Source organism: Benincasa hispida, chromosome 12, assembly GCF_027475165.1.
Source record: "Benincasa hispida cultivar pf3 chromosome 12, pf3_genome.v1.1, whole genome shotgun sequence".
Lineage (NCBI taxonomy): Eukaryota > Viridiplantae > Streptophyta > Magnoliopsida > Cucurbitales > Cucurbitaceae > Benincasa > Benincasa hispida.
In genome coordinates, this window is record NC_143489.1 from 36,469,395 (window position 1) to 36,490,015 (window position 20,621).

Genomic DNA, 20,621 nt, shown 5'->3' on the forward strand with positions numbered 1-20,621 from the left:
TTTGTTGTAGGATTTGAACCCTCGTACCTTACTAAACAAACATCATCGCACACCAACAATCTAGCACCAATTTTATTGTTTAAGTTGAACTTTTCTATATATTAATGCATATTACTTTATACTTTATATTAAAAATACAAAAGACGGATAAATTGAGGGGGGTACGTACCCCTCTGGCCCTTATGTAGCTCCGTCCTTGTCTGCCTCACTCTGACAAAAATTACTGTGACAACATGTTGTGGTGACTAAATCCAATGACTACTTCGGCCGCCAACTCCAACAATCACCTTCAACACCCAACCACGACGACTAGTTTCATTTACTACCTTTGGTAGCCAACTTCATCATGACGAAGATCTCCGATGACTAACTCTACCCACTCAACTAATTATATATATAATAGAACAATAGAAATAAAAACTCACCAAGTGAAAATGTTTTTAAACACAAATTTGGAATTGTTATTTGTGTCTAATAGACATAATAGTTTGACACTAATAGGAACACTTTATGTGCAAAGCAAACTAAACAAAATTGTTCGTAACCAAACACATGTTTAATTAAAAATGATAGTTTGAAATTTTATTTTTTTTCTAGGCAATTCAAATGTACCATAATTCAAGTTTTTTTCTTAAATATTAAAAAGAAGATCAAATAACATGTTAAACATTCTTTTTCTATTCACAAAATTTAATATTTAACATACAATTAATCCTACGATACCGAGAAAAAGATAGTCAGCCTAAACACATACTTCATATATACAAATTAGTGTCTCAAACACAATATTTCATGAACCAAAACTAAAATATAATGCACCTAAATATAGATTTCTTGAACTCATATTAAAATACTATGTATTCCAACAAATTCCTTGATGTTCTTTTGAAAGTTGATTACAAGGTAAAATTTGATACATAAGGTTGAATTTTAATTAATTCAAAAGGAAAAAATGATTAAAATTGAATTTCAAATAAAAAACTTTGGATTAAAATACTACTATCTATGAAATAAAATTCGAGGTATTTGTACATTTGATTATATATATATATATATTAAGTTCACTAATCTATTCAATATAAAATTGAAAGTTTAGAGTTCTAAAACATATATGTTTATATTTAATAGATCAATTAATTTTAAATTTTTTCAAGTATACTAGTATCTATTCAACATAAAATTGAAAATTTAGACATCTACTAAACATCTTAAAATTTAGAGACCTATAAGATACAAAATTAAAAGTTGACAAATCTATTGGGCACTTTTTAAAAGATAATATGATGAATGCCTAAGAAAGGTCATTTCACATGGTTTTTTCAAAACAACAATTCTATAACCTTTTATTTTTTTTAATAATTATTTTTTCTCTATTCTATTTCCCTCTATAAAACTTCCTTTATTGTGTCAACGACAAAAACACTCTCTTCCCTATATTCTACATCTAGCATCGACAACGAACAAAGTTCTATATTCTTCAGCTGATAATATGCGACAACTAACAATAATATTCAAAGTTTTTCTAGATGCCATAATGAACAAATGCGAAGGTAAGAGTGAAAAGGTGAGCAAGAGCAAAAAAAGAAAAAAAATAAATAAATAAGGGTTTAGTGATGCTAGCAAAATGTATAAATCTTGAAAAACTGGTCAAATTTCATCCTTTCATACAAGTTTTAGGTCATATGTATAGGACTGAAGTTATAATTTAATATTTTTACATCGATTAATTATAAATTTAATCATTGAACTTAAAAATTTGTTTATATTTAGTCTTGAAACCTTTTGAAAATGTCTTACTCATTCCTAAACTTTAAAATTTTTGTCTAATAAGTATGTATTTTTATTTCGGCTTTACGTCCATAAAATTCTAATTTTATATTTATTATGTCCTTTATATCTATTATTTTTCTAAAAGAGTGAATTGATAATTCATAAATAAAATAGAATTTTATAGTAATGAAATCTTAAATTAAAAATTTTAAAATTTATTAAAAAATTGAAAAGTTGATCCATTTGATATATTTTAAGATTTAATAATTTAATTGATATAAAATTGAAAGTTTAAAGATTTATTAGGTAAACTTAGGGGTGTATATGGATTGGATTGGGAAGATTTTTATGGACAAACTCGAAATTTCGGATTGGTTGAGTTGACAGCTCGAATGACCCAAATTGTGTCTCGAACCCAACCCGAATTTTATTTGCTTTTTCTTTTTCTAATGCATTTTTTATTAACTTAAAATACTTAAATCTGTCTATAATATGTACTAATAAGGTCCCGTTTGGTAACCATTTGGTGTTTTGTTCTTGATTTTGAAAATTAAGTCTATTTCATTCACATTTCTTACCACGATTTTGCATCCTTATTAAGTATAATGGTTGAATTCTTAACCAAATTCAAGAAAAAAAAAAAAAAACTACTTTTTTTAGTTCTCAAAATTTGGCTTGATTTTTTAAATCACTAGTGAAATAATGAAAGTAGTGTTCATAGACTTATTTTTAAAAAACAAAAACAAAGAACAAAATTGTTATAAAAAATGGCCTAAATTTTTATAAAATTCAAATGTTAAATATCAAAACTCAAAATATCTATTATAAACTTCAAATAAACATCATTATATATATATATATTAAAATTTTGGATTGAATTTGGTCAATCAAAATTTTAAAAAAGGTAACCCGAATCCAACCCAATCTAAAATTCATAAATTTACTCGAGACGTAATCAAAAGTTAGTAATTTAATATTTTTTATTTTTATTTTTTTTAAAAATAATTTAGCCAGAGGAAAACAGCGGAAATTCAGCAGATCTACGAAACCACGTCTACAAAAGTCATGAATGAACAACAAAACGAACTCAGCTTAGTCTAAATCGTCAACTCATCTTCTCTCTGCAACTTCATTGATTGATTTTCCTCTTCACTCAAACAATCTACCTCCATAGATCTTTCTCTCAAATTCTCAATCCCTTTCAGTTCCATCTTCAACAACTGTTTCTTCAATCCCCCACATTCTCCATTGTCATCCATTGATTGTTTAACTTTACAAAATGAGCAAAGTTTCCATTCTCATTTACATTACAGTATCCATTCTTCTTCTCCTTCTCGTTTCTCACTCCCCTAATAAAACCCCTAATCACCGCCATCGCCGCCTCAAGCTTCGCTCCAATTTCACTTTTGCCCCTTCCCACCACCATCACGAACCTGTGCCGTTTGACCCTCTTGTCGCTGACATTGAGCGCCGCCGTGAAGACCGGCAATGGGAGAAGCAATATGTAGAACAACATTATCCGAAGATGGCGGCGCGTTTGATGGAACCGGCACCTGGCGAAGAATCGCAACCCGAGTGGGAGGATTTCGCGGATGCTGAGGATTATCTTAATGATGATAATAGGTTTAATGTGACTGATCGGCTCACGTTGCTGTTCCCGAAGATTGATGTTCACCCAGTTGATGGATTTGTCACTGTGGATGAATTGACTGAATGGAATTTGCAGCAGGCTCAGAGGGAAACTTTGCATAGGACTCAAAGGGAGTTGGAGACACATGATAAGAATCATGATGGGGTTGTTTCGTTTTCAGAGTACGAGCCTCCCAGTTGGGTTCGCAATTCAGGTAGGTTTTTGTTGAAATGCTTTTGGATTGGACTCTTAGTTCTTGTCGCGCTCAAAATCTTGCTCATTGCGAATTATTTGGGGTTCAGAAACTTGTTATGATTTGTAATGTCCAATCTCTAGGACTAAGAGTTTGGAAAACGTTTAGATCAATTTCTTAATCGAGAAGTATTTTGACAAAAACAAATGTAACTGCCGCACTTATGATGTAGATTCATGGCAGGTTTTTTTTTTTTTTTTTTTCATTTGTCTTATGTTTTCTTTTACTTGTAGATCCTTTTTAGGCAGTTCTTTTGTGTGTTACTCATTACTAAACTGCTTGCCAGATAATAATTCCTTTGGCTACGATATGGGTTGGTGGAAATTTGAACATTTTAACGCGTCAGATGTGGATGGAGATGGCCTTTTGAATTTGACCGAGTTCAACGAGTAAGTTTTAGTACTTGAAGAGGTTATTTCAATGGCGAGAATGGAAAGCTTATTGGATATGTTAATTGAGATGGTTTTAATTTTTCTTTATCTCTGGACTTTTAGCTTTCTGCACCCAGCTGACAGCAAAAATCCAAAGCTACTTCATTGGCTATGTGAGGAAGAAATACGGTAATGAAACTTTATGATAAGATCTCAAAACTTTTATCGATACTTTAGATCCATTTCCATTGGTTTCGATGTCTTAATTTCTACTGCACTTTTGTTGGCATAGTCACTTGTTCTTCATCTCTGCTGAAACTTCTATTAGTGTTAAAAATGCTTTAGTCTATGGAGATTCCTACTGAGGGCATTAACATATTTTTTAAAATGAATTAGAGACATGTGGTTATCTATAAACTCTAGAATAACTGCTGTTTCCTAATTTCATAATGTATCATCTCATTTTGGCTATTCTTGAACTTCCCATGGAATTTTGGAATTAATTAGTTTCATGTTAATAACCGTTCAGTCCATGATTTATGTCATTGAAAATATGATAAATATATATGATGTTTGGTTTTGGTATTTCTGTTTTTTATGAGTTTTTGTTACCTGAATTCCTTTTGCAATATGTTTTTGTCTACATTATGTTCCATTTTTCTAGGACTTGTATTTCAGCATCTATCATGCAGGAAAACTTCTGCTGTTGATGACTACATTCGAATTAATTGTAACAATATATGAATGAAAAATTTGTGGGGTTCATCTCTTCTTTCTTGTAATCTTCAGTTTGGGATCCTTCTAGTTCTAGGAGTCTTTAACCTTTTTAGAATAGAGAACCATTTCATTGAATCTAGGAGTCTTTTACTTTGAATATTGTTTTGCAAATATGTTTATTATAATTTTTTTCATCCATTTTGGGAACTGGGAAGACTGTCCTAAATAAAGGGAGTTGCATTTAGATATAGAAGTGGATGACTATGAGGTCGGTGGAAAAGTTGCCCGATGAATCTCCTTCCCTGATTTTAGAGTTTGCTTGTTAGGAGTCTAAGGAATAGGGATAGGAAGTGGAAATCTCCGAAGCACTAAATCAGTTGCAGTCACTCTTCGAATTTTCTTTGGTTCAAGGCTCTTCAAAAATTAAGGAACCTACTATTGTTCTTCTCACCAACTATCTCTAAGATTGTACATCTTCAAACCAGCCACTTGGTATAATATAGGGACACTCTTTTCAGAGAATTATCTCCTCAATCCCTACTTGTTCCCAAGATTTACTTTGCTGCCATTTTCTTTTATTACAGACAAATAAGATATCATTAAGGGGATAAAACTACAAAATAGGTTGATAGGAAATCCTTTCATAAGTCAAGAGGGATTACAACAAGCTTTCCAATTGGCTTTGACATAAAAAGAATCATTATTACAGACAAACTGCTCTTGCTTTCCAAAAGGAAGCTATATAGTGAATGGCTTCTGGAACTTACTTCTCTCTTCCCTAGCATTTTTGAGAAAATTGTATGGTTTTCAAGCCATGTCTTCACAAATAAAAACTCTGAATTTTTCTCCTGAAGAATCTTGGCTTCCTTTTCAAAAAGTTGTCAAAAAGCAGTTGGTGTGGAGATTGCGTGAAGGTAGAGCAGAAACTTCAACAGATACCAGAACTATCTACTAAAGTTCCAAAGATTTGGGCTATATAGCAATGTAGGTTTTTGTTCTTCCAGCACATACTACCACAACTAAGTGATAAAGCCCAATAATGATTTTCATTCTTTGAATTACCCAAGCTAGATTTACCCCTCCCAGCTCTGTATTAAAATCTGCAAGAAAAATGTTAAACTCTTGGTGTTGGCGGTGCCTCTGTGCCCAATAGATTCTAGAAGTGTTCAAGTAAGGAAGGATTCTTTATTCCTCAAACCCCAAGAATATAATGGCACATGAGAAAATGCTGCTCTTCTATAGAGTCCACCGCCGCTTATCATAGTGATTTTTTGTGATTTGTGTGAGGGCAATCATTTCATTTATCTCCCTATTACAGAGAGGCCTTCTGAAATCAGGATTCCAAGCATTGGAGATGATGCTCCGGTGATCTTTGATGGCAGGTTTTTTTTTACTTTTAGCCTCATTTTCTAATTTCGGAAAGAGGTCTAAAGAAGTTTTTGTTGCAAAGCGTGGTTCTCTAATTTTTATCTGCAGGTTGCATTGAAGTTTCACGTGCCTTGCTAGTGCACTTTTCTTTCTTTGTGAACCAATTCAACTCATTGTTCGCTTGGGCATCTTGTCTGATGAGATTGAGGATGATTTTTCCATCAGACAATATTTGTCTTACCCAAATCTGGAGTGAAACCATAATTTGCCTCGTTTCGAGGTCGAGTACTTGGGTTACTAGGGAAATTTGAAAACAGTTGGGATTTAATTAATCTCGTCTACCAGACACAAGTCTGTTTCTCCATTCTCGCGAATATTAACTTCCGCGAATTCCTGAATATACATAAGCATTATTCTTCCTATTAGGTTGTTATTTGAACTGTGAAGGGTTCTCGATTAGTCCTTTGCATTTTGACTTCAGCTGGTACAAATCTAAGAGTACTCTTTTACTATAATGTAACCTTCTATTTCACCTAGCTGAGTTAGTTATTTTTTGTACATTCAATAAAACTGCCAAACTTTGTTTGTATTGCTTCAAATATTTGATGGAAGATTTCTAATTGTTAGCCATTGATCACGTGAGGGAATGCCAACCACCTTTCACATGTTTCTTTTCTCCATTTTCTGAATTTTGGTGAAAACTATTCTCTATTCTCTGTATATACTCAGCATTCTCACATCTAAACAGTGCTTTGTTTGGTGCAAAGGAATTAACACAGATCTTCTTCTAATGGATCTGTGGATTTCTTAGGAATTTTTAGCCTGTTGTCATGGAAGCATCTACTCAAAACAACTCCCTGTGTTTCCAAACCTATTTGCACCATTTGATTTGAACTGTTCTTATTCATTCTGATTTCTTATGTTTTGTGGCTTCATTCTGCTCGTTCTTTTTAGTTGGTTATTTCATTGGAAAGGATCTAATCTTCCTTCTTGATTTTATCCCTACTTTATAGTCTTTCCATTAAAATTTTTCTGAAGGCTTGAATGATTGTCTCTCTTATCATCGTTTGACATTTCTATTTGGAAGGCTCTGTTCATGTAGGTTCTTCTATTACCTCCGTTTGTAGCTTTTAGGTTGGGCTTCTGGCCCTTAGGTTGTTGTCTTTTCTCTTTTATGAAATTCTGAATATACATAAGGTGGAAACAAAGTCCCACATTGATTATGAAAGGGATCCATGGTGTGTAAATGAGAGCAATTATCTCAAGGTCTCTTGGGTGGTTCTAGAAGCAAAGTTATGGGGATTTATGTCTAAATTGGACAATATTACGCCGTTGTGCACCTATCTTCGTTCCTTATAAAAATAAATATTCTGTCAAATCCACTTCAAAGGGGACAGATAACTTATGTTTCCTTCCATTGTTTCTTAGTGATGAACTGTTTGCATCAATCCCCTCAGTTGCAGCTGATCAAGGAGAAAACAGGCTTGGCTGGAAGAAGATGGTAACATGAGAGAAGCAAGGAGATGAAGTGTTCGATTGTATCAATTACTTTTGTGGATTGTTTTTCAATTTCTTTTTTGTTTATTTTTGGTTGTCCTTCGTCTTAAGAGAAAATAAAAAGAAAGCAGACTGGAGAAAGGATTTCTAGATTTCCATACTCGGAAGCATATGAATTGGGAGGCATACGAGCATAATGGGAGCTTAGTTTGCTCTATATTAACGTCCTTTACTGAAGAGTATTTTTATTTTTCCCTTTGAACCGACTTGGTAGCTCTTCTAGGGACATCTGTCAGTTCTAGGAAGTTGCGACTTGACTTTGTAGTAAATTTGAAGAAGAATTTGAGTCGTACAGTAAGGTATACTCTTTATCACTGGATCTAAAATCTTTCATCACTAGGAGAGGACATCCCATTCAACAACTTCATCGTAATTGAGCCTTCCCCAAACTTGGAACTCTTAGTCGTTGGTTTGGTATCAAGTATACAAGTTTTTGAAACTGAGTGCTGGCTGACTAGCTAAAATATTCAATCTCGAGAAGTGACGAAAGGGCAGAGATACCTCTCATGCAGTTCTCTGGAAATGTTTGTGGTAATCTTGAGCCCACAGTGAAAGAAGCCTTAGTCAAATATTTTAGGGCACAGGCAATGTTACGTTTCACTTACTACATAAAAATAATAAATATACATCATATGTAAATAAATGTAATTGCCTTATAACGTGTGATAAGTATTTTTTGTTATTGTAAATAAATCTATTACCATTCTAAAAAATTATTTGTTGTCATATTATCTGTACTCCCAAATCTGTTGTTCCCTTTCATTTACATCATTTTATTGCTTCAATGGAATGTTTCTTATAAATAAAAAAAAAAACGAAGGAGCTTTTACATGTATGTATAGCATCTATTTGTGCTTATCTGAGAACCAAACCAGAATTAGTGTATTTGGAAGGATGTTACCTTTTATTATTATTATTATTATTTTATTTTTGGGGTTTTGCATTTCATCAGCTTTGCTAACTAGTCAATTGGGGCGTGGTCTTTAGGGAGAGAGATTCAGACAAGGATGGAAAGATTAACTTCAACGAGTTTTTCCATGGACTTTTTGACATGGTGAGAAATTATGATGAGAATCACAATTCTTCACATCATTCTGAAGAATCCAGAGACGGCCTTGCTAGAAACTTGTTTGCGGTGCTAGATAAAGATAATGACGGGTAACCAAAATTTATAATGTGGACAACTTATTTGTTATCTGCAGAGTTTCTTGGCAACTTTAGTGATTTGTTTCTGTGTTATATTTTGTTTTTCATAGTCACCTGTCTGATGAAGAGCTGTTACCTATAATTGGAAAAATCCACCCATCAGAGCATTACTACGCAAAACAACAAGCAGAATATATCATACAGCAGGTAGGTAGTCATGCATGACGGAATCTTAAAACCCATATGAAAGCTGATGAATCTTTTAGCTTTATGATTGAGATATTGCTTGGAATTGCTTGGATATGGCACATATTAATGACATCAACAAACATCTCATAAGACCTATGTGGGCTTCGATATTGAAGACCTTTTGTAATTATTCTATAGGCATGATCTTTCATGGTTGGAGTCCATTCTTGTAGAGGGTGTCTTCCCTTTTTGTTCGGCTTGTTTTTTTGTATGCTCGTGTATTCTTTCATTTTTTTTTTCTCAATGAAAATTGTTTTCATAATTTAAAAAACTCGTAATACTTATAAATGGTTGTAGAAACGTTTTACTCTTCCATTTCCCCATCAATGAGGAGGTTATAAACGGATTATTTTATCCTCTTGGACTGTTATTTTAATTTTTACTAGACTGACCTCCCACCATATATAAGATATTGTCTAAAAATCATTTTCGAACTAGTAAAATCGGTCATTAAAACACAAGCATTACCAATTGTTTCCTGTTTGCACTTTGTGGGCTGGATTGCAATCCTTATCATTCTATTTGTAAATTCCTTCATCAAATGGGATTTGCGTGGTCAACTTTGGCCAAAAAGAAAAAAAATTCAGATCGGTAATTGATCGTTTTCTGATTTCTTTATTGTATTGCATCCGACATTCAACTCAATAAACTATAGCATAATTGTTTATGTTATTTTGTTCCTCATTGTTTTTAATCAGATAGACCAAGTTGTTCTCCCAGCCTCAGAACATTAAGATATAGTATGACATCATTTTATCTTATCATTTTACGTTGAAGAATTTTCTTGCAAAATGTTCGTCATCTCGATGAGAAAACATTACCACAAGATCTAGACTAGGCCTGGAAAATATTTTCTTCTTTCCGAGGGATCAAGTAAATCTGTTGATCAACAACGTCTTTGTATCTTTATTTTGCAGGCGGATGCAGATAAAGATGGACGCCTCACCTTGACAGAAATGATCGATCATCCTTACGTATTTTACAGTGCCATTTTCAACGAAGACGACGAGGATGATTATGATTTCCACGACGAGTTTCGTTAAGTTCGTTCAAGTATGAACACGTCCCTTTATCTATCAAACTTCTTCAGACAAGACCAGCCTCGATATCTCATGATACTTTGTTGCTGTTGCAGGAATTGTAGAATAGTTGTTAGGTTAGCAGTAGAAGAAAACCGAGTTTTTTGCAACATGGGATCAGGATACAGAGTTTGAAGTCCTAGGCAACAACTTTGAGGAGAGCTCTAACATGGTGGTCAGAACTGGTTTAATCTTCTTCAGCCATGGCTTGCCCATATTGTATCCTCTTTTTGTAGAATATAAAACCCTCATCTTGTCTAAGATAACAATGATTTCACACCTTAGATCATAGACATTTATTTAATTTGGTTGCAAATATTTATTAAGTTTGGTGTCCTTGGTATAGAATTATCATATTGTTATTTGTTACTAATTTATTTTTCCTGGATAAAAAATTATCAATTATTATTCAATGTTATATTTATCTTTTGAAGTATAGGGTTCTGAAAAAGTGGGCTAGAAGCCTAGAACAAGTGTGTGTAATTTTGTTGCTTATTCAAATATGATTCTGGATTTGATATTTGGTTAGGGTTATTTTCGATCCAGAGGTGGAAAGTTTGAATCTTCTATCCACACGTTGAACTAAACAAAACAAAGAAAGACTATAAAATGTGAATTTAACAATAGTTAGCCAAAATTAGAATAATTGCAAATGTAACTAATAATAAATTGAGATGATTGATACTTAACTTGATCTTGGAGTGTTAAATTATTGTTCTTTATAGCATTCACCACCAAGGTTAACTGCTTATCTTAGTTAATTATAAAATGTACATTTCCTAATTTGTGTTAAATCAATTAAGTAAATCGATCATAATGTTAGGACATACCTAATATTGATTTTTTAAAAATAAAATAAAGCCAAAAAAATGTTGTTACATTGGTAATATCACTAAGCAATACTTTGTCTTTGTAGAAATAATAATATTGCTAAGACATAGTGTTGAATGAGAAATTTTGGATCAATCACAAGTTGATACGTCATTTACTAAATCAATGACGAAATTCCAAATCATTAAATTTGGACTCAATTAGGAGCTGACATATGTCTTGAATTGAAGTTGAAAACAAATTTTGATGATGTCACGCGGTTTTATCATGACCGTTGAATCAGGTAAGATTAATTTGGCCCAATTTGATATTATTATTTGGGTCAAAGTCCAACTAAGCAAAAAAAAAAAAGCCGAATTTGACCCAAATGTCAAATCAGGCCTAAATCCGATTAATTAGGCTCAAAAGCCAGACCCATTGACCAACCAAGCTCAAGTCCAACTAATTGGACCCAAAGGCTGAGCCCATTGATCAACCAAGCCCAAGTCTACCTGTGAACTCTATAAATAGAGAACTCCCCTCATTTGGAGAGGTAAGCAATTTTGTATTCCAGAGAGCTTAGAGGGAAAAGACTCCTAAAGTTGCACTCCTAGAAGACAGAAGACCCTTGAAGACAGAAAGACTCTTCCAAGACTTCTACTTCAAGAACGTTAGGTGCTTTTCTTCTTCAAATCAAACACATTCATCCAACTAAGAGAGAATCAGAGGATCAAGTACTAGAGATTGAACCACATTGCATCAAATCAACATCAACATCAACACCAACTCAAGTTCAACTCCACGAAACAAGTTTCTCTGGAAGCCTCGTGTGAACAAATTGGCACGCCCAGTGAGACCTCTTTACCTCTCATCTCTCTCTCAGCATCCAAACAAGGCAAATGACACCTAAGAAGATGACATCCAAGGCTTCCTCCACAAACGACTCATACATGGGACCTGTCACCTGCAGCCGCTCAAGACAAGTCATGCAACAGCAAGAACAGAGCTTCCTCATTGCCTATAACATCTTGAGGCAAATGACGGAATCCCCACAAGGCAGGGTTGTCATCAAGGAAAACCCCCTGTTTGACAACTTTATTTCTGCCTTCAGCAAGCCGAAAAGAGATTCACCACCAGATGTGATCTCTGTCATGATGGCAGATGTGACGACAGAAGCGGCCATGGCAGAAATGGAAAGGAAGATTAATTTTCTGATGAAAGTCGTTGAGGAGTGAGACCATGAGATCGCTGCCTTGAGAGAACAAATGTAGTCTCGAGAGGCTGCTGAATCCAGCCAAGCACTTACGGTCAAAGCAACTGACAAGGGTAAGACCGTACTGCAAGAAAACTAAGTCAGACTCGGTGGCCTCTCTGTCGGTCTAACAACTGCAAGACATGATCATGACCTCCATAAGAGCTCAATATGGAAGGTCGGCTCAAACTTCCTTCATGTATTCCAAGCCATACACCTAGAGGATCGACAATCTAAAAATGTCTGCAGGGTACCAACCCCCAAAATTCCAACAATTTGACGGAAAGGGCAACCCAAAGCAACATATCGCCCACTTCGTAGAAACATGCGAGAATGCGGGAACAATGGGAGATCTACTAATCAAATAGTTCGTCAGAGCCCTCAAAGGAAACATTTTTTACTGGTACACAGACTTAGAGCCTGAGGTGATTGACAGCTGGGAGTAACTTGAAGAGAATTCTTGAATCGCTTTTACAGCACTAGGTGCACTGTCAGCATGATGGAGTTGACAAATGCCAAACAATGGAAAGGGGAGACAGTCGTCGACTATATCAATCGATGGAAAGCTCTGAGTCTGGATTGCAAAGATCGACTCACCGAATTATCTACTGTAGAAATGTGCACACAGGGTATGCACTGGGAACTCCTCTACATCCTGCAAGGAATAAAGCCCTGTACCTTTGAAGAATTGGCGACCCGTGCCCATGACATGGAGCTAAGTATCGCCAACAGAGGAACGAAGGACTTCCTAAGCCACGAACTGAAGAAAGACAAGAAGGAGGTGAAGGGCACCAAGAAAATTGTGAAAGGTGCCACAAAGGAATCAATGGTCGTTAATACGACCCCGTTGAAGTTTTCCTCGAAAGAGAAAGAGAAGAAGATAGAAAAGAAAGATGAAGGAGGCGAAAGACATCACCTAACTCTAAAGGAACGACAGGAAAAAGTCTACCTGTTCCCCGACTCTGATGTTACAGATATGCTTAAGAAACTACTAGAGAACCACCTTATCCAGCTACCAGGATGTAAACGACCGGAATAGGCCGACAAAGTGGATGATCCCAACTACTGCAAGTATCACAGGGTCGTTAGCCACCCGTTGAAAAATGTTTTGTACTGAAGGAATTGATCCTCAAATTGACCCGTGAGAGGAAAATAGATTTGGATCTAGACGAGGTGGTCCAAACGAATCATGTTGCGGTGACGGTAGCTCCAAGCGTGGCAGCATTAATCATATATTATGAAGAAAGGGAGAGCTCGGTCCAGTTTGGGACCTTCAAACCTAAGGTAGTGCGGTTTCAGCAGGAGGTCCAAGCTACAGATCCTCAAAACGGAGGAGAGCCCGTTGGCGATGACAATAACGAAGGCTGGATTCTTGTGGCATGCTGTAAGAAGGAAAGACTAAACTCTACCCAAAAATAGCTACGCTCTCATAGAAGCTACAAGAGAGGGAGCAAGACACAAAAAGGAAGCGTAGAAAGAAGGCTTGGAGGCCTAAAGCTATTGACGAGAGAGACGAGGATGTTCCTCGTCCCAGACGACATCTCCCGAAGAACTTCTGCAATTGGGGTTCAGAGGAGACACCAAAGGTTGTTGCATGTTATGCTGTCAGTATCAGGGAGGACGAAGATACCGTTCCAGGCCCATTAAAGTCGACAGGACAACCAAAGGGTTCGTCACCATTCAACATAGATGATCTACTTTCACTCCCGCGAGAAGCTAAGATGACCCTCATTGAGGCACTGTTAGAATCCAACGCCTCTGGTGCATCGACCTTCGCAGTATGTGCTTATGCCTTGTGTTGCACATCCATAGGCTTCTCAGATGAAGATTTGCTACTGGGATCTAAATTGCATAATAGGCCTTTGTACGTCTCTAGATACATTCGAGAACAAAGAGTGGGTCGAATCCTCATTGACAACGGATTCGTCGTCAATATAATGCCTAAGATGACTATGAAACAGTTGGGCATACTCATAGAAGAGCTATCAAACAACAAATTAGTAATTTAGGGTTCCAATCAAGGCAACCAAAGGGCGATAGACATGATATGCTTGGAGCTCCTCATTGGCGATTTGAAGGCCGATGCGCTGTTTCATGTGATAGACTCAAAGACCACCTACAAGCTGCTATTGGGACGCCTTTGAATTCATGGGAATGGTGTGATTACATCGACACTACATCAGTGTTTCAAGTCTTACCAAGATGGGATTAATAAGATTGAAGCAGATTCTAATCCGTTTTTTGAGGTCGAGTCTCACTTCGCAGATACAAAGTTTTACCTAAAGAGTGAGAATTCTGGTGAGACTATGCCGGTAGAGAACTTGCTGGCAAAGAAAGCAGATGGTTCCCGGTCGAGGTTGCCAATAAACACAGAGAAAAGGGCGGGCAGCAAGGTACAAGCTTCCAACCCTAAAGAGAGTAGAATATCCCTCGGCGTTGGAGAAACATCTGTAGTGAGGGGCAAAAAAGCCTCAAAACCTCTGATTCTGCGCTATGTCCCTTCGTCAAGACCAAAAAAGGGTGAGTCACCTTTTACAGAATGCTCAAAAGGTTTGCAGGTCGGAGACATAGAAATTATAAAGGAGAGTTTCGTCACACCCCTCACGCTGATATCGAAGTAGAAAGTCCACAAGTCAGAGGCGGAAGTGACAAGGTTAAAGTTGCCCGAGAGGCGAACTAAAGACAGATTCGATCCCAAGGCTTACAAGTTGTTGGCGAAGGCGGGCTACGACTTCACAACTCACACTGAGTTCAAGAGTTTGAAGATTAATGAGCAACCCCGACTCTCGCCAACCAAAAAGAAGCTTTTGCAAGAAGGAACGTTGTACCCACATCGAGGGCGGGACTTTAATATGAGCCATCAGAGCCAGTCCACATAATCAGAAAGGCGAAAAGGAAAGTGGCCAACAACAATCATATCACTGCAGAAGAAGTCAATGATACAGGAGAAAAGGAGAGCAAAGATAAAAGAGCCCCAGCCTTCGACCGTATTAGACCGTCTGCTGCATGCGCCTTGGTCTTCGAGAGGTTAAACATGACAGAAGCAGAAAGGGAAAGCCCTTATACTATTCCCAAAGTTACTCGACGTTTAGTTTTTTGAAGGTCGACTCTGCCAAATGAAGGAAATGAGGAAATCATCTGTCAATTGCCGGTGGTAGAGCGACTGTCGGCCTTTGGGAGACTAGGCGCAGTTTCGACTGAGAACGAAGGAAAACCCCGCGCTCCTTGTTTTGATCGCCTGAGGAACAAGAGGGCAGAAGATCCCTTTGACCAATATGTCCTTAGTAAGATAAAGGAGAAGGGAAAAGCCTGCACTGATGCCCCTGAAATGACCATAAGAAAGAAGGGGCCGATATTCCGAGCATCCATCTGGTGACGAATTGACCTTAAAAATGCTGAAGCATCATCGAACCAGAAGCCATCAGGAGATGCAAGAAGTGATGAAGAAATTCGTAGTATCGTCCCCTCACGCATGAAGAGGGAGACCTTCGTTACTCTAAACACAAGTGAGGGCACGTTCAAAGTAAAAAGGCACGACATCGTTTTCACCAACCCTTAGAATGAAAATTTAGAGTAGGAAGAAGGCGAAACTTTGTGCCACCACATCACAATCACCGAAGAATCCGAAGAGGGTATGATCGAAGAGGAAGTGGAGGACGCTTCGCAAGGTCTAGAAGACGGTGGTCAATCTACAGTGGACGAGCTAAAAGAGGTAAATCTGGGCATTGTAGAAGAACCGTGTCCGACTTTCATCAGTGTGTCCCTCTCAGAAGAGGAAAAGGACGAGTACATGAGTCTGCTGACCGAACACATGGATGTTTTCGCCTGGTCATAAAAAGAGATGCCGGGACTAGATCTAAAAGTAGCAGTCCACCATCTCGCGATCAAACATGGGTGTCGACCCGTTAAGTAGGCTCAACGACGCTTTCGGTCAGAACTTATCCCCCAGATTGAGGTTGAGGTCAATAAGTTGATTGAGGTCAGGTTCATTCGTGAAGTTAAATATCTAACATGGATACCCAACATTGTCCCGGTTAGAAAAAAGAATGGACAACTTCGTGTTTGCGTAGACTTTCGCGACCTAAATAGCGCATGCCCGAAAGACGATTTTCCATTGCCCATCACAGAGATCATGGTTGATGCGACAATAGGACATGAGGTCTTATCCTTCATGGACGTATTTTTTGGGTATAACTAGATACGAATGGCCCTCGCAGACGAGGAAATGACGGCATTTCGAACCCCAAAAGGGATATATTGTTACAAGGTAATGCCCTGCGGGTTGAAGAACGCCGACGCTACTTATCAACGTGCCATGCAGAAGGTGTTTGACAATATGTTGCACAAACACGTGGAATGCTATGTGGATGACCTTGTGGTTAAGACCAAGCGACGACATGACCATTTGAAAGATCTAAGAATCGTGTTCGATCACCTGTGAAAGTACCAGTTAAAGATGAACCCAATCAAATGCGCGTTCGGCGTAACTTCAGGAAAGTTTCTGGGCTTTGTTATGAAACATCGAGGGATAGAGATAGACCAATCCAAGATCGATGCCATCTAGAAGATGCCAAGGACAAGGAATTTACATGAGTTGAGAAGTTTGCAGGGACGTCTGGCCTACATCCGGAGGTTTATTTCTAACCTGGCAAGGAGGTGTCAACCCTTTCAAAGACTGATGAGAAAGGGAGAGAAATTCGAATGGGATGAGGCATGCCAGAATGCTTTCGATAGCATAAAGAGGTACCTGATTAACCTTCTTGTCTTAGGAGCTCCAGTAGCGGGCAAGCCGTTGATACTGTACATTGCAGCACAAGAGAGATCACTAGGGGCACTATTGGCACAAGAAAGAGAAAAGGGAAAAGAACGCGCTCTTTATTACTTAAGTAGGACCGTGAATGGAGCCGAGAGCAATTATTCCCCTATAGAGAAGACGTGCCTTGCGCTCTTCTTCGCAATAGATAAGTTGAGGCACTACATACAGGCCTTCACAGTCCACTTAATTGCGAAAGTCGATCCCATCAAGTACGTCTTATCCAGGCCGATTATCTCGAGACGTTTAGCCAAGTGGGCAATCATGCTTAAACAGTACAACATTGTTTATGTACCCAAAGGGCAGTTAAAGGACAAACATTGCCTGACTTCCTGGTAGATCACCCAGTTCCATCGGATTGGGAGTTAAGTGAAGACTTGCCCGATGACGAAATTCTTTTCACAGAAACCTCAGGGTTGTGGGTCATGTTCTTTGACGGTGTGGCACGAAAAAGTGGTGCGGGGGCAGGTATCGTTCTCATTTCGCCAGAAAAGCACATGCTGCCTTATAGCTTCGCACATGCCGAGTTATGCTCAAACAACGTCGCTGAATACCAAGCCTTCATAATTGGTCTCCAAATGGCCTTAGAGATTAGAGTAGCTTGTATAGAAATCTTCGGTGACTCAATGTTGATAATCAATCAACTCTTATGCCAATACGAGGTAAAGCATGACGACTTGAAACCCTACTTCACTTACGCTCACCAGCTGATGGAGAAGTTTGACAGCATGGCGTTGGAACATGTCCCGAGGACAGAGAACAAGAAAGCGGATGCCTTGGCAAACCTAGCCACTGCCTTAACGGACCTGGATAATGTGCCCTTTAATATATCACTTTGACGGAGATGGGTTGTACCTCCATTTGGGACTACGGGGAAACGAATGTGATATTAGTCTACCTAACTGACAAGGAAGACTGGCGACAACCCATCATAAATTACCTTAAGCATGGAAGGCTCCCGGATGACCCCGTCGTAAAACTGAGGTTCGCAGGATGGCTGCACATTTCATTTACTACAAAGGGGACCTATACCGTCGATACTTTGAAGGAATTTTCCTTCGATGCCTCAGTAAAGAAGAGTCAGCGAAGGCTTTGGAGGAAGCACATTCAGGCGTATACAGTGCGCATCAAGCTGGACCAAAGCTACAATTCCAGCTGAAAAAAATGGGTTAGTATTGATCGGGAATGATCCAGGACTCAATGGATTATGCAAAGAAATGTGAAGCTTGTCAATATCACGCGAATTTCATTCATCAATCGCCCGAGCCTCTACATCCGACCATAGCCTCGTGGCCTTTCAAAGCATGGGGGCTTGATCTGGTCGGCCTTATAACACCTAAGTCATCAGCAGGGCACTCCTACATTCTCGCAGCCACTGATTACTTCTCAAGATGGGCTGAGGCTATCGAGCTAAGGGAAGCTAAGAAAGAAAACGTGGTGTATTTTATCCACACTCATATCATTTATCAGTACGATATTCCCCATCGGATCATGACGGATAACAGAAGACAATTCTTCAACAGTTTGATGGACAGGTTGTGTGAAAAATTCAAATTCATGCAATACAAGTCATCCATATATAACGCCGCCGCAAATGGGTTGGCTGAGGAATTTAACAAGATATTGTACAACCTGCTGAAGAAAATTGTTTCCAAGTCAAAGAGAGATTGGCAAGAGAAGATCGGTGAAGCGTTGTGGGCTTATCGCACCACTCCCCGTACCCCTACAGGAGTCACCTCATACTCTCTCGTTTATGTGGTAGAAGCTGTCCTTCCTTTGGAAAGAGAAATTCCATCGCTCAGAATGGCGGTGCAAGAAGGGCTCACTATAGAGGACAATGTCAAACTGCGGCTCCAAGAGTTGGAAGCACTGGATGAAAAATGATTAAAAGCTCAACAAGCGTTGGAATATTACCAGGCGCGAATGTCTAAAGCCTTTGATAAGCATGTAAAGCCTTGGTTCTTTCAAGTCGGTGATCTAGTGCTCACCGTAAGGAGGCCAATTATCACGACAAGACATACGGGGAATAAGTTTACACCTAAATGGGATGGGCCCTACGTCGTCAAAGAAGTCTACACAAACGGAGCGTATAAGATAGTTGGTCAATATAGGCTAATAATTGGCCCAATCAATGACAAGTTTCTCAAGAAGTTTTACACTTAACAAATGTTAAAAAAAAAAAAAAAAAAAAAAAAAAAAAAAAAAAAACTGGACGACGTCATGATTTGATCCCTTTCTTTATAGGTACAAAGGAAACTTAAAGAAATTTAAGTTTAGTCCATCAGAAAAGTTACCACAACCACCTAAGTATGATACTACAAGATTGACGTTGATCATCCCCATTAAAGAATGACACTCCAAATTGAAAATGTCCATCCCTATTGGGGGCAACACAATGGATTGAAGATGTTCATCCCTCATAAGGAGTCAGCACAGTAAATAAAAAGCACACACTTGGAATGTGCTTTGCTTCCTCTTTAAAATCAAACTTCGATGCTCTTCAATCTTCAAGTTCAGGGGCTTCATCGATGCTCATCCATCTTCAAGTTTAGAGGCTTCATCGATGCTCATCCATCTTCATGCTCAAGTCTGGGGGTTTTGCGATGCCATCTTCACGCTCAAAGTCGTGAAGTCGAGCTCAATGTGAAGATTCATCGATGTTTCGTCAAACTCAAATGCGGAGGATTTGCCGATGCTTTGTCAAACTCAAACGCGAAGGTCCCGTCGATGCTTCTCCATCTTCAAGTTCAAGGTCGGTGTGCATGGCTCGGCTCCATCTTTAATGTCTCGGTCTACAAAATCATGATGCAGCTTCGCTTCATCTCCAAACTGATGACGCGACTTCACTTCATCTTCAAAGTCGTGGCGTGGCTTTGTTTCATCTCCAAACTGATAGCACGGCTTCACTTCATCTCCAAAATGTTGGCGTAGTTTCACTTTATCTCTAAAGTCGGGGTGCGGTTTCGTTTCCTCTCCAAAATGTTGGCGCGACTTCGTTTCATCTCCGAACTAATGGCAGGGTTTCACTTCATCTCCAAATTGTTGACGCGGCTTCACTCTATCTTCAAAGTCATGGTGCAGTTTCGTTTCCTCTCTAAAATATTGGTACAACTTCACCCATTCTCCAAAATTGGTGTAGCTTCGCTTCCTCTAAAAAAATGTGGGTGTGGTTCCACCTCATATGTGAGATCAAGTTTGGTTTGCCAAGCTCTACCTTATATGCGAGGAAAACTCCAGCCCATCCGATTCCACCTCATATGCGAGGACAACTCTAGTCCGTCCGACTTTACCTTGTACGCGAGATCGACTGTAGCCAACCTAACTCCCTCCCATGACATTCAGGATATACGAACGGTGGTACAAGGTAGACCTTATCGGGATCCTCTCTATGTTGAAAGCATGGGAGAGTTGTAAGCCTTGCAAGGCCCCTCCCATGATGTTCAGGATATGCGAACAGTGCTACAAGGTAGACCTTATTGGGATCCTCTCTAAGTTGAAAGCATGGGAGAGTTGTAAGCCTTGCAAGGCCCCTCCCATAACGTTCAGGATATGCGAACGGTGTTACAAGGTAGATTATCGGGATCGTCCTTAGGGTGAAAGTATGGG

The 20,621-nt window shown here is 38.3% G+C and overlaps 2 protein-coding genes across 2 annotated transcripts; both read left to right on the top strand.

Moving 5' to 3' along the window:
* The first annotated feature begins 2,795 nt into the window (after positions 1–2,795).
* Positions 2,796–10,576, top strand: LOC120068524 (uncharacterized). The gene is made up of 7 exons (XM_039020328.2): positions 2,796–3,614; positions 3,940–4,042; positions 4,148–4,213; positions 8,654–8,824; positions 8,923–9,019; positions 9,979–10,114; positions 10,197–10,576. The coding sequence occupies exons 1-6, from the start codon at positions 3,050–3,052 to the stop codon at positions 10,102–10,104; spliced, it is 1,128 nt and encodes a 375-aa protein (XP_038876256.1). The 5' UTR covers positions 2,796–3,049; the 3' UTR covers positions 10,105–10,114; positions 10,197–10,576.
* A 6,193-nt stretch (positions 10,577–16,769) lies between these two features.
* LOC150031971 (uncharacterized) lies at positions 16,770–17,854 on the top strand. The gene is made up of 2 exons (XM_090308337.1): positions 16,770–17,227; positions 17,317–17,854. The coding sequence occupies exons 1-2, from the start codon at positions 16,770–16,772 to the stop codon at positions 17,852–17,854; spliced, it is 996 nt and encodes a 331-aa protein (XP_090164463.1).
* Positions 17,855–20,621: the final 2,767 nt, after the last annotated feature.

Bases quoted from the DNA above. Each gene is read 5' to 3' on its own strand.
- LOC120068524 (XM_039020328.2), top strand. From the start codon at position 3,050: ATGAGCAAAGTTTCCATTCTCATTTACATTACAGTATCCATTCTTCTT. The intron at 4,214-8,653 runs GTAATGAAACTT...CGTGGTCTTTAG, and splicing joins CTATGTGAGGAAGAAATACG to GGAGAGAGATTCAGACAAGG. The intron at 8,825-8,922 runs GTAACCAAAATT...TGTTTTTCATAG, and splicing joins CTAGATAAAGATAATGACGG to TCACCTGTCTGATGAAGAGC.
- LOC150031971 (XM_090308337.1), top strand. From the start codon at position 16,770: ATGCCAAGGACAAGGAATTTACATGAGTTGAGAAGTTTGCAGGGACGT. The intron at 17,228-17,316 runs GTACGTCTTATC...ATGTACCCAAAG, and splicing joins GCGAAAGTCGATCCCATCAA to GGCAGTTAAAGGACAAACAT.